At 40.5% G+C, this 20,870-nt stretch overlaps 1 protein-coding gene across 9 annotated transcripts in view; it reads right to left on the bottom strand.

Moving 5' to 3' along the window:
* The window catches only part of TMEM65 (transmembrane protein 65), a 45,787-nt gene extending 27,073 nt beyond the window's left edge, over positions 1-18,714 (bottom strand). The window contains exons 1-2 of one of the 9 annotated variants that reach the window (XR_008702099.1): positions 18,014-18,707; positions 3,296-3,376 (exon numbers count right to left, since the gene is read on the bottom strand). Coding sequence is in view for 6 of the 9 variants with exons in the window: in XM_055545882.1 (XP_055401857.1) it covers positions 3,296-3,376; positions 18,014-18,305 (373 nt within the window). In the remaining 3 variants the exon portion in view is untranslated. Of the gene's footprint in view, positions 1-3,295; positions 3,377-18,013 lie in introns of all 9 variants that reach the window. The other 8 variants (XR_008702098.1, XR_008702100.1, XM_055545882.1 and 5 more) reach the window with 8 other exon arrangements.
* Positions 18,715-20,870: the final 2,156 nt, after the last annotated feature.

Raw genomic sequence — 20,870 nt, 5'->3', positions numbered from 1 at the left:
GAAGCTTGGTGGGTTAACGTCCATGGGGTCACAAAGAGTTGGACATAAGTTAGCGACTAAACCACCACCAATGACTGAGAAATGCTACTGGTATTAGGGATTCTACATATCCTACATGCAAGAAAGTCATTCCTAATGAAGAATTATCCAGCCCGTATGCGTACTATGCCCACATAGTAGTGTACTGACTTATTTCTCCATTTTGAAGATTTAGCCACTTAGGTCCAGAGACATTATTAATAAGTGCTTACTCAAGGACACACAACTGTGTCTAGAACCCAGATTCTCTTCCTCTTTTCTTCTCTTCAGTGAGTAAATTCTTAATAGGAAAACACAGCATTATATATGTATGTATGTGTGTGTGTGTGTGTGTGTGTGTGTGTGTATATATATATATTCATTGTACAATGAATATATAAAACTGTCAAAGCATTGGTCAGGCATTAATATTCGAAACTGAAGTAAAACCGCAATTATCTAAAATACTAATACCTTTTCCAATTGCTTCTTTTCTCTTCTAAGAAATCATTCTTTTTCATATAAATCATTAAAAATATCCATCAAAGTTGAGAGGGGAAGAAATCAACTCATCTATTATAGTTACCAAATAAAACATTTTCTGAGTGGGAAAATTACATGGTTTCTGCTGGTTTCAGAACTGGATACTCCATGTTGCTGCTGTTGTTCAGTTAGTTGTGTCTGACTCTTTGTGATCCCATGGTCTGCAGCACGCCAGGCTTCCCTGTCATTCACTATCTCCTGGAGTTTGCTCATACACATGTCCATTGAGTTGGTGATGCCATTCAACCATCTCATTCTGTGGCCCCCTTCTGTTCCTGCCTCAATCTTTCCCAGCATCAGGGTCTTTTCCAATGAGTCGGCTCTTTGCAACAGGTGTTCAAAGTACTGGAGCTTCAGCATCAGTTTTGCCAATGTATATTCAGGGTTGATCTCCTTTAGGATTGACTGGTTTGATGTCCTTGCTGTCCAAGGGACTCTCAAGAGTCTTTTCTAGGACCACAGTTCAAAAGCATCAATTCTTCAGCACTCAGCCCCGTTTATGGTCCAACTCTCACATCTGTACATGACTACTGGAAAAATCACAGCTTTGGCTATATGGACCTTTTGTTGGCAAAGTGATGTCTGCTTTTTAAAACACTGTCTAGGTTTGTCATAGCCTTTCTTCCAAGGAGCAAGCATCATTTAACTTTGTGGCTGCAGTCACAGTCCGCAGTGATTCTGGAACCCAAGAAAATAAAATCTGCCACTGTGCTCATTTTTTTCCCTTCTACTTGCCATGATGTGATGTGACTAGATGCCATGCCATAGCACAGAAGTCAAGATGGCGAAGTAGAAGGATGTGCATGCATCTTCTCCTGCAAGAACATCAAAATCGGATACCCTCTAGTCTAGCACTAATCTCCCCTGCTAACCCTAAAGTAATTTATTACCATGAAAAGAGCACTGAACTAAAAACCCAAAGGCCGGGACATCCCTGGGGGCTCAGTGGTTGGAACTCCATGCTCCCAATTCGGGGGACCCAGGTTCAATCCCTGATCGGGTAGCTAAGATCCCACAAACTACAACTAAGAGCCTGCACAAAGCAAGTAAGTCCCAGTGCAGCCAAATAAACAAATCAATAATAATAATAAACTCAAAGGCCTTGACACTAATCCCTGCTCTGATATACACATATATACATATAAAACCAGTTACCAAACCTTGACTACATCATAAACACTAAACCCTCTATATCTCTGTTTCATGTTACATAAAATGAAGATTTTAGGTCTCTGCATCCCTTCTAGCTCTAATATTCTGACTCTATATTGCTTCCTTATTGTATAACTAGTAGGATTAAAAAAATAGAGGTGTACCACATAAACATTTATGAAGAAGCACACTACGGTGAGTAGGGACATAATTAAAGACTGAGTCTCAAAAGGTAATCACTGACAGGTTAAAGCCTATTAGTTATTGTTCAGCAGCATGTTTCCTCCTAGTGATATCATTTGCCATTATCTATAGAATAAATCGGAGAAGGCGATGGCACCCCACTCCAGTACTCTTGCCTGGAAAATCCAATGGATGAGGAGCCTGGTAGGCTGCAGTCCATGGGGTTGCACAGAGTCGGACATGACTGAAGCAACTTAGCAGCAGCAGCAGCAGCATAGAATAAGTATCATTCCTTTTCCCTACATTGTCTTAAAAATGAGGGTTATTTAAAAACAACCTTCAGAATAATCCAAAATTGAAGTTTCTTCTCCAAAAGACATTTTCATTAAATGTTTAATTTCTCAATACACATTGAGATAAAATTTTTAATTTTAAAATAACATTAGAACTGGCAAAGTAGAGCAAATTGGAGGATTTTTGCACTGCACTGATACGTTAAAATATACACAAGTGTGCATGCTTGTACATACACACTACATGCCTCCCCATTGAGAAATCAGGATCTTTCAGTTTATCTTTTGCTCTTGACACTATATATACAGTCTAAGAAACTTTTTCTTACAAACTTTCAATTGGTGTGTAAAACAGTTCTTATTCCTTTCCATACATTGTGTTATACTTCTGAGGCAATTTATCTATAGTAAATAGTAATCAAAAAATAAAATATGGACAGAGATATTTATTTTTATTTCTCCCTCCATCCCACGCACACATACACTCAACACAATTCCTCCTCCTCCTCCTCCACCACCACCACAGCATACAATGTAAGTCAGATATCAAACTGTATGGAGATTTAATCTATAAAAAAGTTCATGAATGGCCTTACAGTGAACATACATAACACTTTCAAACTATTCAAGAATATACTCTTAAAATATATTTTACTGAAGTTCAGTTACTGAAACATAGTTTCTTTTAGAATATTCTGAAGGTTTCTCTGTGTGTGGTCCCTCTGTCTTACTCATTCATCCTAAAGAAATTCATAATCTTTGTTGCTTCTGATGTCTCACTTTGCTGTGGTTATTTCAACAACATTTAAAATATGTTATTTAAATATTAGTGATTCTGTCTTTTGTTAAGATCATAAATGCAATCTTTCAGTCAATTAAACATGCAATTATTAGTCAATTATGTCCACAGGTCTAGGGTTAGATAATAAAAATAGATGTTCCAAAGACAATGGAACACTGAAACACTTATGTAAACAAACAAAAAAAGACTATCACTATAATCAAAGCATTCTATTTCAAACAAGCAAGAAGTCCTGTCCAATAGATGCTCTTCCACTTGCAATAAACATCTGACAAACAATCAATACTGCAACACTGTACTGTACCAAAACTATCAGGGGTCTCTGCTGATGATACCTCCTTTGCTCGCTTCACAATGGCAATCTCAGGTCTGGGATACCTGCATGCTAAAAATATTTTTAAATCAATGTATTCAAGCAATAACATAAATATGTATAAAACTTTAAACGTACATGAAATTTTGAAGTGAAACATGCTAGTATATGGGCAGTCCTCACTTCGTACAATATTGTGGGGACATAAAAATGACAATGTAAGTGGGAAAGCAATCTTAGTAACGGATGGGAAAAATCACCATTGTTCTGTGATTTTTAAGTTTCTTTTCAAAACATTAAAAAATTCTCTTACTAGTAGTTATAAATATAAAGAGAAAGTTTTTAAACAGTAAAACTATTGACTAAAATATTTGTAACTGAAAATATTAGACACACTAAGAATTATAGTACAGTGTTTTATTCTTTGTACTCACAGATTTAGAGAAAGAACTTACGGGAACCAGCAAGGAAGGGTGGTGACTAGGGATAGTTAGGGTTTGGAATTGACAGGTACACACTGCTATATATAAAATGGATAACCAACAAAGACCTTATAAAAAAGTGCTTTATTCTTTGTAAAATAATTAAATTATCAAAAGTTGCTTCAATAGTGCTAGCACTCTTTCTCATCGTATAACTTACAATATGAAACAAGCAACTTTCCTATGCCTTGGTGAACTGCCACATTCCTTTTTAAGTCTGGAATTGCTTACATTTTACCTTTCATATTTTCAATATTATGAAATAGCTCAGAGAGTTCCTTGAATGTGAAAATTTTACCAAAATCACTTCCTCCCTAAGTCTTCATCCTTCCACCACAACCTCCTCACTTTCCTCATTTATGTAAGTAAGTTTGCCTTCTCTTAGCTCTTCTGGCTAAGTATCTGGAGTCTCTCAAATGGCAGGAGTTCAACAGCAGTATGAATATTCCCAATGTCAGCTATTTCTTCTATAACCTCATTTACATTTGATTAAAATATCACATCAGCATTACCACTTCTAATTTCTTTGTGGCATTTTCACCCTTTTTTTAGTCAATTCTCTTTTGATTATCTTTTTTTTTTTTTTAATGTGAAGCATGGGACAGTTGGAAGGTCAAAAATGAAAGTAATGAACTGTAACCTATTAAACAATAAGAATTTATGAACATATATTGATATGAATTCATAACTTAAATAGTTGATGAGGAATGGGGTATTTCATAGACTCAAAGTACCTCCCCACAAAATACTAATCACAAAAGGGAAATAGAAACTCTACAGTGGATAAATCAGACTGATACTACTTAGTCCAGTGTTCAAAAGACATGGTTAACCAAGAAGTGGTTAATATCATCAGGAATAAATAAAAATCATGAGCAACTGACAGGATGGAAAAAAGAACATAAAATTACTTCTGTGATATTCTTGCCTAAGATGCTTCACTGGAAGGTATTCATGAGGAAAGAGACCAAACCAAATTGAAGTACTGCTACAACATAACTAGACTATAATCCTCAAAAGTATCAATGTAATCAAAGCCAAGGGAAAGACTGAGAAACTGTTTCAAATAAAGGGAAATCTAAGTGCAATGCATGGTTCTGGACTGGATCTTTCTGATGTACGGGAATATCAATGGGGCAACTGGTAAAAACTGGAATGACATCAGAGTATAAGAGGGAAGGAATCTATCCATGTTATATTGTGGCTTATACAGGACAATGTTCTTGTTTGTAGGAAATATAAGCCAGCTGTAGTGGGTACTGTGATGCAGTCAATCCCTAGATGCCTGAAGTCTTTCCAAGAGATACTCCTCAGTGACAGTCTTGTGAGGGGACTGCCTCAGCTGAAGAACGTTGCCTCACTCAAGGCTCTGGTGAGGATTATAGACTATTTATGTTGTAGCAGTACTTCAATTTGGTTTTGTCTCTTTCTTCATGAATAACTAACAATGCTTATGCTATGCTAAGTCACTTCAGTCGTGTCCAACTCTGTGCAACCCCATAGACGGCAGCCCACTAGGCTCCCCCGTCCCTGGGATTCTCCAGGCAAGAACACTGGAGTGGGTTGCCATTTCCTTCTCCAATGCAGGAAAGTGAAAAGTGAAAGTGAAGTTGCTCAGTTGGGTCCGACTCTTAGCGACCCCATGGATTGCAGCCTAACAGGCTCCTTCGTCCATGGGATTTTCCAAGCAAGAGTACTGGAGTGGGGTGCCATTGCCTTCTCCGAATAACTAACAAGGATCTTAAAAAAAAAAAAGTGCTTTATTCTTTGTAAAAAAAAAAGTTAAATGATCAAAAGTTGCTTCAATAGTGCTAGCACTCTGTCTCATCATGTAACTTACAGTATGGAACAAGTACCTTTCCTATGCCTTGGGGAATTGTCATACTCTTTTCTAAGTCTGAAACAGCTTACATTTTATCTTTCATATTTTTAATATCATGAAATAGCTCATGATATTAAAGTATTGAAGGATCTTCCTGGTGAGGATTTTAGACAGCACTCCCAATAAACTCCTTGCATGTTAAGCTTTGTCTCAGAGACTGCTTCCCAAGGAACCTACCCTGTGCCTGGGATGACAGGGTATCATGTCAGCAATTTATCCCAAATGATTCGGGGGAAAGAATTTAAAAAAAAAAAAAAAAGCTTATACTGTACTATATGTGAAACTTTTCTAGAAACTTGAGGTTGTTTCTAAGTTTTAATAAAAGTAATATAAAATTGAAAAAGAAAAGAAAAAAGCAATATAAAATTGAGTGGGGAAAATATAGAAAGAACAGGCTGACGAAAAGCAGAAGAAAAATGTATTACAGAGGGCATGGTTTACCAAAGAAATGAGACTAACCAATGAACAGCATATTCAAGGTAATAATGCAAAAGAAAAAGAGATGAGCAACAAGGAATAAATCTCTTATACAGTATTTATCACTCAGTGATCGCTGCATAACTATAAAATCAGTGTTAACAATGAACACTTTCTGTAATGTCCTTAACAAACCCTTTTGAGTATTAAAAATGTTATAATAATGTTTTTGAAACCATAAGATCTTTCTCACACACAAACATAAAATTTTGCAAGCTCACAAAATATGCCACATCTTACATTATTGCTCTCGCACCTGTTTGCCTGTTTCCTTTCAAAATGCAAGCATGCCTGAGTTTATCTACATGACCTCAACTCTCTCACCTTAAAAACAAAACACTTGCTATATTGTTACTCAAAATATTGCTCCCCCTGGACCTGTAGCACTGAACCACTGGGAAACATAGAAACACAGAATTGTCAGAAACACCAAACTCAGGTTCAAACCCATACCTACTGAAACAACATTTGTATTTTAATAAGATTCCCAGGTGATTTTATATGTACATTAAACTTCGTGAAGCAGGTTCTAGTTTTCACTGTGGAATACAGAGAGCTACAAACAGCATTGCTCCCACCCTTACAGAGAAATAACGTCTAACTAAATTCAAATTTATGATTTATTTTTAAGCTTTAAGGGAACTCAAGTCACAAAGCAAATAGCTGGGCCTAAATCAAAAGAGAAGAGGCCCCTGCAAAGACAGAGGAGATGTCAGCACATGTTTATCTGAGACAGATGCAACCGGACACCATAAGAAGAGGACGGCTAGAATAGTAAGGGAACAGGTGAAGGCAGGCTGATGATCAGTGAGTCAGTGTGAAGGATTTGGGTGCGAATACTCTGTGGGAGTCTGCACCTACCTGCAGGTTCTTTCACTAGAAATCTCACCAGACACAAATGATAACAGAGGGAGCCCTAAGAAAGTGTCCAGTGGTTCAGATCTGGAGGAAAGGAAAGCTGCAGAAGGGACAGGAAACTATCTGAATCCTTTTTTCAATCTCTCCTATGAGTCAAAGCCTTCATCTATGAAAAGGGCAAAAATACTGTCACCCTTAGGGTAGGTTTTGCCTCAGACTAATTCAGTTTTAGCACTCAAAGTCCCACATTCCAAGAAAAGAAATGTTCCCCCTAGTCATTGGGTAATTTAATTTGAAAGTGGAGTTTCAAATCATCTTCCTGATTTCTCTAAGCTTCCTACCAAAGGAAATGAAAAGACATTACTTGCTAAATGGTCTGCATATTTTCTACACCATACTGTTAAAAAGAGGTGTAATTTGCTTACCCATGGTATAACATTTTTCTCTGATAAACTAGAATTCTACACAGGACTCTGTAAAAAATGAGTAAACTGGTACCATATGTTTAAATTACTTTCAGACTCCTGACTGATGGGGAAAGAGATAACCTCAGTATTACTCAGGATACTGCCCAACACCCCCTGCCCTCCACATCCAAAGTTCCCTTTAAAGAGTTGAATTCTTTATTGGTACTGCCTCCGCAGTCAACTAAAATCCAGCTTCTCCCCACATAATTCTTACAAAACCGACAAATACATCGCTCTCTTTCAAGTTATTATATCCAATAAACCTTCTATACCCCCAGCACCCACCCCTCTCCCCAGTCTTCCTCTTATTTGAACTATCTAAAGCATCAGATCATCCCCTCTTTCTTGAAATGCTCTCTTCTTCACTTAGCTTCTGGAATACACTATTCTTGTTATTTTTCCTAACTTTGTAGACATTTCTCAGTCTCTTTCTAGTTTTCATTCCTTTTAATTTCTTTATTTTTAATTAGAGGATAACTGCTTTATAATATTGTGTTGGCTTCTGCCATATATCAACATGAATTGGCCACAGGTGTATGTATGTCTCTTGATCTTCGTCTTCCCTTCCAATAAACATCACTGTTTTTCAGAGTTCTATCCTGGATCTTCTCCATCTATATACAACTGTTGACACCTACACTTACATCTTCGGCCTAAACTTCAATGAGCTCTAGATTTAAGTATATAAATACACACACACACACACCCCCCCCTACTCCCTTGACATCTCCATTTATATTCACAGAGGTATATAAAACTTCAAATCTATTCTTTCCCCAGTCTTCTCCCTTGCAGTAAATAATACGTTTTACTGAGTCACTATAGTCAGAAACCTAAGTCATCACTTACTATTTCCTTTCCCTTAATTTCCTTCCCATCAGATCACTCTCAAAAGTCTATTTGGAACCTATCTCTTCCTCTTCATTTCCATGGCCTCCTAGTCTCAGCCACCAACATTGCTAGCCTAGACCACTGTAACAGCTTCCTAAATGGTCTCCCAGCTTATGCATTGCACTCTCCAGTGTGCTCACTCAGTTGTGTCTGACTCTGCTACCCTAGCAGCCAGAGGGCTCTTTAAATACCATTACTACATTCCTGTTTAAATGGCCTTCATATGGTTTATCCAGAAAGGTCCTGACTAATCTGGCTTCTGCCTACCAACATCTCATCCCATACCCTTTGTTCATTAAGTTCCACTCATATTTGCCTTCTTTCAATTTCTATAACACACCAAGTCCCTTCCTTGATACTTGCTTTTCCTTCTGAGAATGCTCTTCCTTTATGTCTGATGAATGGCTTCTTCTCAATCCTTTATTATTTATATTTATCATCTCAATCTTAAATATTACCTAAACAAAAGCCTTGCTAGATCACCTTTAAGTAAAGGTCCTTCTGTTTATACTTCTAATAGCACACACTATAATTATTTCATTATTTACTTTATTTCTCATATCTTTCTGCTCTCAAAAATGTAAGTTTCATGAGAATATTTTCCTGAATTAATTCTCTGATGCACCCGCAATATCCAGTACCATGTTTATGATATGGTAGGAGATTAACAAATATTTGTTACATAAATAAATTTTCAAAGTTTAGGAAGGTTTTCTTTGAACAGTACGCTAGGTACGTTTTTTAAAAGCTCATTCAAAAATCTAAAGGAAAATTACAGTAAAAGTTAGAAAGTTAAGAGATTTATTATGACAGTTGGAAGTCCAAGGTACTAGTTTTTTGACTTTTTCAAAATTCTCCCACAATTTACAAACTTTTTGCACATTGACTTTGCTTTGATTTCCCTTATTTTAAAACTAACAATGCCATATTTGCTTTCGTATTGAATGTGTTTATTATGCAAACATATAAAAGGTAGACTAAGTTATGTTACCAGCATAGGTGACTTTTATCGAGAATTTGAGTTGTTACCTTTTTTCCAGCATGTTAAAAATCCCAGATATGAATATCTGTTGTCATTGTTTTTTAGTCCTTAAGTCATGTCCAACTCCTTTGTGACACCATGGACTGTTGCCTGCCAGGTTCCTCTGTCCGTGGGATTTCCCAGGCAAAAATACTGGAGTGGGTTGCCATTTCCTTCTCCAGGGGATCTTCCCAACCAAGGGATCAAAACCGGGTCTCTTGCATTGCAGGAGGATTCTTTACCCACCAGGAAAGCCCTGTGAATATTTAAAAAGGTGCAATAATGAAAACAGGGATTTTAGAGTCAAACAAAGCTAAGCTAAAAACTTACTCTACTTACTCTACTCTGCCACACAGGTTTAAGGATCTTGGGCAAGCTCCTCTTAGCCTCAGCATCTTAATCCAGAGAATGGAGATGATTCATTCTCTCTCCAAGAGAAGTAAACAGAATAATTACATGAAAACTCACTTAATTAGCTCAGTATGTCTATAGCAAATATTCAGTAACTGCTAAGTAATGTAATGAAAATAGTGTCAGCAGCAGCAATAGGGGAGCAGTGGGATGTCTACTATAAAATATAATAACCACTATACAATAGAAATTCAGAAGCTATATTACAAAAATACCATGCTATTTTTAAAATCACAAATGTTTTAATAACCTAATGCCCTAAATAATCTGTACTAAGACTTAGAAGGCAGAAAATCTAAATTAAGCCAAGTAAAGAACACCATTCTAACTTCAACTAAGTACCTTTTAGATATTTACAACAATCCTTTGGCCATAATCGTAATGTTAGCACAAATACGAGATCTTCAGTGTGAGATCTGAAGAGTCAAAGATCAGTAACAATGTGATAGGCACAATGGGCTAGCTGGAAAGACAGGAGAGAGTAGTGGTCTGTGTCACTGAAACATCTATCAAGATTTCTATAGAGTGAGGTAAGTTAGAAGGAGAAAAACAAATAATGTATATTAACATATATATATGGAATTTAGAAAGATGCTACTGATGAAATTATTTGCAGGGCAGAAATGGAAACACAGACATAGAGAACAAACTGTGGATACAAGGGGCGGGGGTGGGGAAGGAGAAGGCAGGATGGATGGAGAGAATAACATGGAAACTTACATTACCATGTGTAAAGTAAATAGCCAATGGTAATTTGCTGTATGACTAAGGGAACTCAAACCGAGCTAGAGGGGTGTGATGGGGAGGGAGATTCAAGAGCGAGGGAACATAATGGTATACCTGTGGCTGATTCAGGTTGGTGAAGCATTTATCCTTCAAGCAAAAAATCAATTAAAAAAAAAAAAAAAGATTAAACTCTACTGAAAAACCTAAGGGTGAAGAGAGAGAGAGAAAATGAAAGAAAAATAATAAGAAAACACCATGGAAGAGTGACAAAAAGCAGACATTAGAAACCGTAACAGATGCCAAGAAGCAGCCCTCCTTACACAGCAGAAAAGTTTACCACAACCACAAGGGATGAATGAGAATAGAGTGGCCAGTCTGAGGGCACTGGAGATAGGATGGGGAGCAGCACAATAAATCCAACACCTTTCACCAGCACTGAGACACAGTCTGAAAAGCGTGCCAACTGAAACAGCACAGTGTTCTGGAGGCACTGAGTGTGATGACTAGTACATCTACAAATAGAAGTAAGTAGCCCCAGAGAAAATCACTGTATTAAAATACAGTAAACAAAAACTCTGACATCTGGGAGAAGCAAAACTGTGCTCAATATACTTTACTAAGGCAAAGAAAAATGCAGTATGTTCAGATATGTTGCCATCAAAAATAGTCAAAGTAAACATTTCAGAGGTTAAGAGAAATGACATTTTGCTGCCTGCAAAGTCCTTTGTGTAGAAGAGTCTCTCATTTACCAGATGGTTTCAGGTAACCACATTACTATATTTTAACAAGTAACTACTTGCTTTTATGTGGTTATTTTCATTAACTTAGAGCAGACATAAACCTATGAGTCAAGGACAAGGCTAGAGTTTTACTCATTAATTCAGCTGACTAGCAAAATGCTAATAAACTCTGCACTCAGGAATTCAGCCCCTATTTGTTCTAGTTAGCTTTATACTCTCACATGCCAAAGAAACCCAGAAAAGAGTAGAGTCATACAAACTCATCACTATTTTTAGAAAAACTAAAACAGTCATCGTTAATAGTGGTTCAATAACAGATCATCCCTAACTTTCAAGGTCATCCATTATCGTTAGTTCTGCCTGACCCTTTGGATGACCCTATAACACTGCAGACTTTATATTATTTCGATTTTCCTATCTACAAATTTGTTTATAAAAATTTGCTTGTCACAATTACTATAAAAAGTAAGCAAATAGTCACTACTGAGAGGACCACCACCAAATTACTGGTGAATTCAACTATAGCAGTGTTTGACTTATCTGGAAGTCCTATTTTCTAAGTGTCTAACTTTTAGAATTTAGTAAAGAACTTAGAAGTGAAAGGACATTGCAATCAAGGAAAACAGTTACTGCAAAGTTCATTTATGATAATGAGGTGAAGAGTCTGATAGTGAACATGTGCTCAGTCATTCAGTCGTGCCTGACTCTTTGCAACTCCATGTACTGTAGCCCACCAGGCTCCTCTGTCTATGGAATTTCCAGGCAAGCATACTGGAGTGGGTTGCCATTCCCTATTCCAGGGGATCTTCCCAACCTAGGGATCAAACCCATATCTCTTGAGTCTCCTGCCCTGCAGGCAGATTCTTTACCACTGATCCACCTGGGAAGCCCCAAAGAGTCTATGATAGAGAGGTGAGGAATTACTCTTCTGTCCTTATCCAGAGAAAAATAAATGTAAAATGAAGGAAATGAGCTAGAACAAAGAGAATATACTGAAAATAGCAAGTATCAATGGATGATAGGCAAAGGGGAGAGACAGGGACAAAGAGCGAAGAAAGTAATTGTCTTTTCTATTCATATATTTATATGAAATACAGCATTTCATATGAAGCAATGGCCATTGATCAGACTGGTTTTATTTTGCTAAATTCCTCCCCTTCCTCCCATTCAATGTCTCCTCCAGGGACAGTTGGCAATATCTAGAGACATTTTTCAGAGACGGCAATGGCACCCCATTCCGGTACTCTTGCCTGAAAAATCCCATGGATGGAGGGGCCTGGTAGGCTGCAGTCCATGGGGTCACTAAGAGTTGGACACAACTGAGCAACTTCACTTTCACTTTTCACTTTCATGCATTGGAGAAGGAAATGGCAACCCACTCCAGTGTTCTTGCCTGGAGAATCCCAGGGACGGGGGAGCCTGGTGGGCTGCCATCTATGGGGCCGCACAGAGTCGGACACGACTGAAGCGACTTAGCAGCAGCAGCAGCAGCAGCAGCAGCAGCAGCAAGGCTAGGTCATAAATCTGTGGTAGGCTGAATAATATTACCCCCCACCATATGTCCACATTCTAATCCTTCAACCTGTCTTCACAGGAGAGTTTGCAGATGTGACTAAATTAAGGATTTTGAGAGAGAAAGATTATCCTGAATAATCCAGGTCAGCTCTAAATGTAATCCCAAGGGTCCTTGTAAGAGAATGGTAAAAAGGTCAATGATGTGACAACTGAAGCAGAGATTAATGTGAGCAGGAACGAGCACATGCCAAAACCTGGAAGAAACGAGCACCAGGTTCTCCACTAGGACCTGGAGATGGACAGAACCTTGGTAACACTTTTATTTTAGCCACTTAAGTCTAATTTTGGCCTTCAGACTTCAGGAACTCTAACTGAATGAACTTGTGATGTTTTAAGCCACTATATTTGTGGTAATTTGTTACAGCAGCAATAGGAAACTGATACAAAGTCTTACCACTTCTACTCAGCTCTCTTGGAACATTTTGTCTGGGAGTCCTGATTCATTTTCAGACTGTCATGCTGGTGAAATCAAATCCATCTACACTAGTCAGTAGTTCCATTTGAGCCCAAACTCCCAGTCATGTCCAACAAAGTGCCAGACAAGTGAGTGTAGCCATCTTGGATCCTGTAACTAGCTCATCTGCCAGCTGTTTACTACGTGACCCCCACAGATACTGCATGAAAGAGACAAATCACTCAGCTGAGCCCTGCCTATATTCCTGATCCATAAAACCATGAGATATAACATAATGGTCACTGTTTTATGTCACAAATAACTCTAGAGCTCAAGTTACATGTTAAATGATGATTAAAGATTGTTAATAGAATATATCCATTTTATAATGGAAAGGAAAAAAATCCTATTTATGTTATCTGTTTTCTAGGCAGAATCCCTAGTTATAGGGCTACTCCAATATGTTCATTAACTCTTAAAACTATTAATAATTAAGGCTGTTGGAATATACTGCCATAATGAGGCTCTTCCCATATTGGAAAAATAACTGATAGTAACAAAGCTTCATTTACTTATCCAGGGCCAAGATATAGAAGTTCCCAGCTTATTAGAGATGACTCACTCCTCCTGATTCAATCCACATTTCATATCCTCATCTGTTCTCCTCTTGGAGGTCCGGTTATTCTTTTATTTTCTTTTACTGTTTCACTAAGGCACTGAAATATCTTTATTCGCAAATGTTAAACTGGAGTATGAAATGTTTTCTTGCCCTCTTTCCTACTGTCTCTGAGCAAAAGCCAAGATTATCGCCAATTCATCCCAGAGGCTAACAGCTTAACAGCTTTGCTACTTATATAATCCTATACAAAGGGTTGACAAAAATGGGAATACTCTTTTTAAAGAGTCCAAGATCCCTAGTGGATTTGAACTCCAGGAAAAGTCATATTTGTTTTTATGTATTCTAAGGCATCTGGTCCCATCACTTCATGGCAAATAGATGGGGAAACAGTGGAAGCAGTGTCAGACTTTATTTTGGGGGGCTCCAAAATCACTGCAGATGGTGATTGCAGCCATGAAATTAAAAGACACTTACTCCTTGGAAGGAAAGTTATGACCAACCTAGAGAGCATATTGAAAAGCAGAGACATTACTTTGCCAACAAAGGTCCGTCTAGTCAAGGCTATGGTTTTTCCAGTGGTCATGTATGGATGTGAGAGTTGGACTGTGAAGAAAGCTGAGTGCTGAAGAATTGATGCTTCTGAACTGTGGTGTTGGAGAAGACTCTTCAGAGTCCCTTGGACTGCAAGGAGATCCAACCAGTCCACTCTAAAGGAGATCAGCCCTGGGTGTTCTTTGGAAGAAATGATGCTAAAGCTGAAACTCCAGTACTTTGGCCACCTCATGCAAAGAGCTGACTCACTGGAAAAGACTCTGATGCTAGGAGGGATTGGGGACAGGAGGAGAAGAGGATGACAGAAGATGAGATGGCTGGATGGCATCACTGACTTGATGGACATGAGTTTGAGTGAACTCCGGGAGTTGGTAAAGGACAGGGAGGCCTGGCGTGCTGCGATTCATGGGGTCGCAAAGAGTTGGACACGACTGAGCGACTGAACTGAACTGAACTGAATGTATAACTAAAACAATGAATCCTGCTCATTCTTGAAAAACTAAATTGATATTTTAAATGTTTTTTAAAATAACGGTGCTTCAGTAACCGGCTTTAGGTCCAGTCGCCATTGCCATGTTGCTGTGGGGACCCAATTCCTGTCTCAAGGCCGGCTGCCCCATTCCGACTACAGAAAAATCTGAGCAGCCAGCTAGTTCCCCTCTTGTTCGCCCTCCCTCAATTTTGTTTTCATATAAAAGACAAATAAATGACTTGACTCCCCCCCCCAAAAAAAAATAATAATTACAAATAGAAATAGTAATTGCAGAAATTTGAAAACAAATTTGGTTTAAAAAGCTCAGCTAGAATTAAAAGGCAATAGTAATATCAGCACAACAATGTACTGTCAGGAGAATATGGACTCTTTCTGGAAGAAAGACAACAGGTTGAACAGATAAGTTGAGAACATAACATCTACTTTAAAAAAAACTTGGCAGGAAATCAGTTTGTAATTTAAAAATCACAATATCTTACTTAACCATAACAAGACATCCCACAAAGTTTGCTTTATCTATTACAAATTGATTCTAAGGCTTTATCTTGCCACAGACTATATCAAATGCCTACTGATAAACACATAAGAAAGATAAGGGCCAATGTGACAAATTTCAGCAGTAGACCCACTTCCATTTCAAAGCATAGATGTTTTCTTGTAATGTTTCCACACCAAATCCAAAACACTACATTAGATCATGCAAGCACACGCTTTCCAAAAACATGTAAGATTTCCTATTATAAGAAACCGCTCTTTTAATGATTTATTTCATTAGAAAGTGCACTTAGTACACACACATTTAATACACAGGCTGAGTATTTAAAAACACTCAAAAAGCAACAATAAAAGAAAAATATGACAATTTTTCATTTGTCTGGGGAAAAAATTTATTTCAGCAATAGATTGAGTTGTATGCATTCTTGACATAAGAAATCTCTTTACCTTAAGTGGTTAATGACTAGGGTAATTTACTAGTTATGATCCCAGTTATCTCCCTCAAAACTATATGCACTGATTGGTATCGAAAACTGTATTAGAATTAATTCTATACTAAAAATTAAAGCATCATCATCAATAAATGTCACATGAGTCAAAAGGCACTAATTTAGTCATCAACATTGGTAAAATTAGTTGACTTAAACTTTACAATTGTTTAGCTTATAAGTCAAATAAGCATTTGACTACTACATTGTTTCCTATATCCTTGCTTGTTTATCTTGAACAAACACAATTTAAATTACCAACTTCTCTCTCATATAACTTATATATTATTAAGTTTGGCACTAACTGATCTCCATTGACTGAAATTTATAGGTCCTTTCCAGTATTTAAAACCATGTTAAATTTTAAAGCATTACCTTCACTGGAAAATGTAGCATTCCTACCACAATACTATTGGCATGTGCTAAAACAATAAGGTACAAGGTAAAATTTATCCATGTGTATCACAGAACATGCTTTTCATGAACTGTTATAAAATCATATTAAGACGGCCCTCCTATCTTGAAACAATGTTAATGCAGAATTTCTAAGAAATTACTTAGAAAAGGCCAAATGTGAGTTCAAACAGTCTTATCCATGGAGAAAGATTCCCAAAACTAATGCTCTGGCATGGATGTCTTTATAGTTTTTTCCAATGGTCACATTTTTGGAAATGATTATTTTAAAACCACACACTGAGTGCACATATAGCTTACAAACATGCTAATATCTGATTATGACTTCATATAATATCATGATTACATATTGAATAACCGAAATTGATTGGGATGTTACATTTTTCCTATAGAAGCACTGTGAGTAGACAATGTCTGGAATGATCCAATACCATAAATTGTTCCACAATTCCCTGAACTGAGGAAAAGAAAGAAGTTAAAAGTTTTCTTTACTGCTAAAGAAATAACTAATAAAAAGTTTCTGAAAAAGTAGTATAGAAAAATCATGCTTATGAGGTACATAATTCTTTCCTCCATTCCTATCCACAGATCAAAGAAGCACTTTCAAGTGCCTCTGGCAAACCAAACGTCTTTTTCCAAATAAATGGGCTCCTAACCTAAGGAATCTATGAAATGTTTATTTACCTACCAACCCTGAAGGAGAAGAGGCGTAAACTTAGAGGAAAAAAACACAACTTTCAAACACACGAGAATGTAATATAAAACAGCAGCAATGTATGTTGTTTGTATCAGGGTATTTAAATGGCAAAGGTATTTTAAGAAGGAATGATTGATCACTGGTTCCTTTCACCTCTTCTGGTTTTCTGACTTCTTAGCTTTTTCACTTGGACTCAAATTCTGACCTACCAGCATTCTGCACTAGTTTTAAAAATATCCTCTTTTAACATGTTAGCCTAAAAATAGCTTGGTTTTCACCATTCCAGATTATTTTTGAGCAGAAGTCTGCTTTTTATTGTAGTCACAGATTTCCAGAAAAAAAAAAAACCTTCCTATCTACTGCATTCTTTCATCCTCTGAGGAAACAACAGAAAGAGTTTAACTTGGGTAGCACCAAACCTATGATGGGCTGACTTGCCAGTCTGTATGTGCTATTGTTGGTCTACTCCACTCTTTCCATTTCCCAGGAAAATGTTTCCTTCGGCTGTTCAAATGAATCCAACTGGAGGCGTGTACAAACAGGCAGCTGAGAGTATCTCTGCCTTAAGAAGCAACATCCCTTCTTTCGGACCCACACATCTTCTTTTGATAATCATTCAACAAAGTTTCCTCCTGCCTGTCGGCTTAGCCACCTGCACGGCTGCACGTTCCCAGAGGCAGCACGAGCTAGGGGACAGGACGACTAGGGGGTGTGGGGGTCGGGGGAAAGTGAACACGGCAAATCGAAACAAAATCAGAGTTCTCGTCGGTTGGTAACAGGGGCTGAAGCTCCGATTCGGAGGCTGGGGAGGAACCAGCCAAGCGTTGGCCCCGGCTGCCTGGCACAATCCGCGGCTGTCCTACCTGCCCCGGGGACACTCAGGAGGCGGAAAGTTCCCCCTCCTCCGACGTCCCAGGCGCGAGGCCAGGAAGGCGAGGGGAGCGGCGGCCAGGGGCCCAGGCCGAGGGGCGAGCGGGGGAAAGGAGGGCGCCGGGCCCCCCGGATCGACCCCTCGGGTCCCCCTTACCTTGGGCGATGGCGATGGACTCGAAGCGATGCAGCTCCTTGAGCAGGCAGCTCCTCTCGCTGGAGTGCAGGCTGTAGATGAAGTCGCGCGCGCCCTGCGCCGTGTTCAGCGCCTCTATGGGCTCCTTCTTGGGGTGGGTGCCCAGCGCCCGGGGGCCGCCTGGCGCCGCGAGCGCCAGCAGCCCCCGCCCGCAGCAGCACCAGGAGGGCGGACGGGGCGCGGCGGCGGCGGCCGGGCCCGGCCTCAGGCTGCGCGCGGTCCGGCTCCTCAGCAGCGGCAGCAGCCGGGACATGGCGGGCTGAGGAGCGGGGACCCCGCGGCAGTCCGGGAGGGCGATTTCTGACGAGGCCTCGGGAAAGAAGGAGCTGGCCTCAGCCCGACCCCGCCCCGACGTCCTCCTGATAGGCGGCCGAGGCGCCGGGCACCATGCACTCCCCGGGCCCGCGCGGCTGAAGCCTCCTCTTGCGTCCTCCTTCCCTTCCCCGAAGGCCCGCGGCACCTCCGGTCCCTCCCGACGACGAAAACTTTCTCTGAGGCGGCCGGGCCGGGAGAGCGCTCCGGGAGAAGACTGGCTGGCGGGCGGGCTGGCGGCGCGGGCGGGCGCCTCCCAGCCGACCCGGAGCAGCGAGAGCGGGCGGGCGGGTTCGGCAAGGGTTTGCGTCTGTCAGTCTTATCTTCCAGAGGGATGAGTCAGCCACGCGCCGCCCTTCTCCGGCACCGCCCTCCCTTATCGCCGGTTTTCCCAGCCTCTGGCCGGCGCTCGTCCTCACGCCTCACGTCGGCCTCAAAGGTGCCGCGCTCTCGGGCCCCAGCCGCCGCCGCTACCCCTAGCGGCAGGGTAGGGGGTAACAGGGCGGGGCGAAGGAAGGGGGCGGGTAAGGGGCGGGGCTGCGCAGGCGCAGGGCGCAGGCTCTCGGAGCGCGCGCGCGCTCCCGCGTGAGGCGAGTGCACGCGCGTCCTCCCGCCCTCCGGTGCTTGAAGGTGCAGGGAGAGGGCAGTGGCTGCCGGCCCTGGCCTCCGCCACATTTGAGTCCAGACTGAGGGGTACGGAAGAAGAGCCTTGAGCCCCTCGCTGGGCTGGGTAGCGCGACTGCCACCCGTCCCGCCCTAGCGCCATACCTGAATCTGAGTCTGGTTCTGAATGATGGTCCAGCGTGTGACCCCCTTCGCATGACACGGCCTCACCACAGCGTCCTGCTCAGCCTTTGGGTTTTTGAAGCGCTCAAGCCGCGCCGTTTGCCAAGTCACCGCACACCCCGGCTTCCGCCGGAACCCGATCTCTGGAAACTGTAAAGGGAAGGCGAAGCCATGTCTACCCCTTCCCAAGAAGTCTTTGAGACCTTGACACTGAGAACACTTTTCCCCGTTTTAATGCAAGCACTTTGCAGATTGTTAGTGCTGGAGCCTGAGGCAAGAATGCCGCAGACCTTTTCCAGGTGTTTGTTCAGGTCTGTTGGGTTGATTTTTTTCATCTGTGCTGAGACGGAAAGAATTCAATTTTCCACCATTTCCACGTGTCCTAGGCATTTTCGGAGGAGTCTCAGAGTCTCCTTTTACGAGCTTTAATTTATCTTTTCCCAAGGGCGGAGATTTCTGCTCTGTCTGAACTGACACTTAGGCTTCCTGGCTTCTTAGAGAATAGATCCACTTAAGAGAATAAATCTGCTCAAGTGTAATCAAGACCTAAATCCTATCCTTATATCCGCTGCTGCACCCAGCCCAAGACCATATATGCAGTAGATGTGCTGTAAAAATGTAAGTACAAAAAATGAGTCATTGGAGGAACGTTATCACCAAATCCTTCTACTGCTCTGACTGAGTGGTTCTCAGAGTATGGTCCCTAGACAACAGAACTTGTTAGACATGCAAATTCAGGTGCTCCACCTGAGACATCCTGAATCTGAAACTGGGTTTTGGACCCAGTCATCTGCGTTTTAACAGACCCTCCAGTTAATACTGATTCCTTCCCTGGTGGCTCAAATGGTAAAGATGCCTGCAATGCGGGAGACCCAGGTTTGATCCTTGGGTTGGGAAGATTCCCCTGGAGAAGGGAATGATAACCCAGTCCTGTATTCTTGCCTGGAGAATTCCATGGACAGAGGAGCCTGGAGGGGCTACAGTCCATAGGGTCGCAAAAAGTCAGACACGACTGAGTGACTAACACATCACACACACACACAAGTTTGAGAACCACTGCTCTAACTTAAACAGGGAAAGCTTTTTTTAAATTTCAGGGCAGTACTCCTGTTGTAATGATAATTAAGAATGTTCTCTTTGGAAAATGCAAGCTCTTAAGAGTGAAGAGACTTTCTTTTCTTTGAAACCCCCTACATTCCCCATGGTGTGTTGGAATCTTCTACAGAGTTATTTAAGTCTCAAATTCTTGGAATTTCTACCACCTCCCCCCATATATACCTTTTACCTCCAAGAGATTCTGATTCATTGGGTTTGGGATGGGGCCTGGGAAGAGAGAGATGAAAAAGCTCTTCAGTAAGAATTCCCAGCAGTCTCCAGGACACCAGTTTTGTGTGTAGGCTCCAAAAGCATAGAGTGCTGAAAGTTCTGTAATTGGATCAATCACTTCCTAGCTATGTGTTAGTGTCCGATTGTTCCATTATGGTCCCAGTGAATCATGCCTTGTGCTATACACCCCCTTGTGTAGACTTGCACCATATGATTGTAGGCTTGGCCATGTGATACTTTCAGCAGTAAGTGGGACATCACAACCATATTCCGATAAGTGCTTGTTCCTTGAGGCTTGCTGAAATGTGTTTGCTGCATGCTTTATGAGTAATCAGCTCTGCCTCAGAGAATAAGAAACGAAAACGTAGACACAATTTGCTTATAAGACATGTTA

This window comes from Bubalus kerabau, chromosome 14 (genome assembly GCF_029407905.1).
Source record: "Bubalus kerabau isolate K-KA32 ecotype Philippines breed swamp buffalo chromosome 14, PCC_UOA_SB_1v2, whole genome shotgun sequence".
Taxonomy (NCBI): Eukaryota; Metazoa; Chordata; class Mammalia; order Artiodactyla; family Bovidae; genus Bubalus; species Bubalus kerabau.
This window is presented reverse-complemented; position numbering and strand designations above follow the sequence as displayed.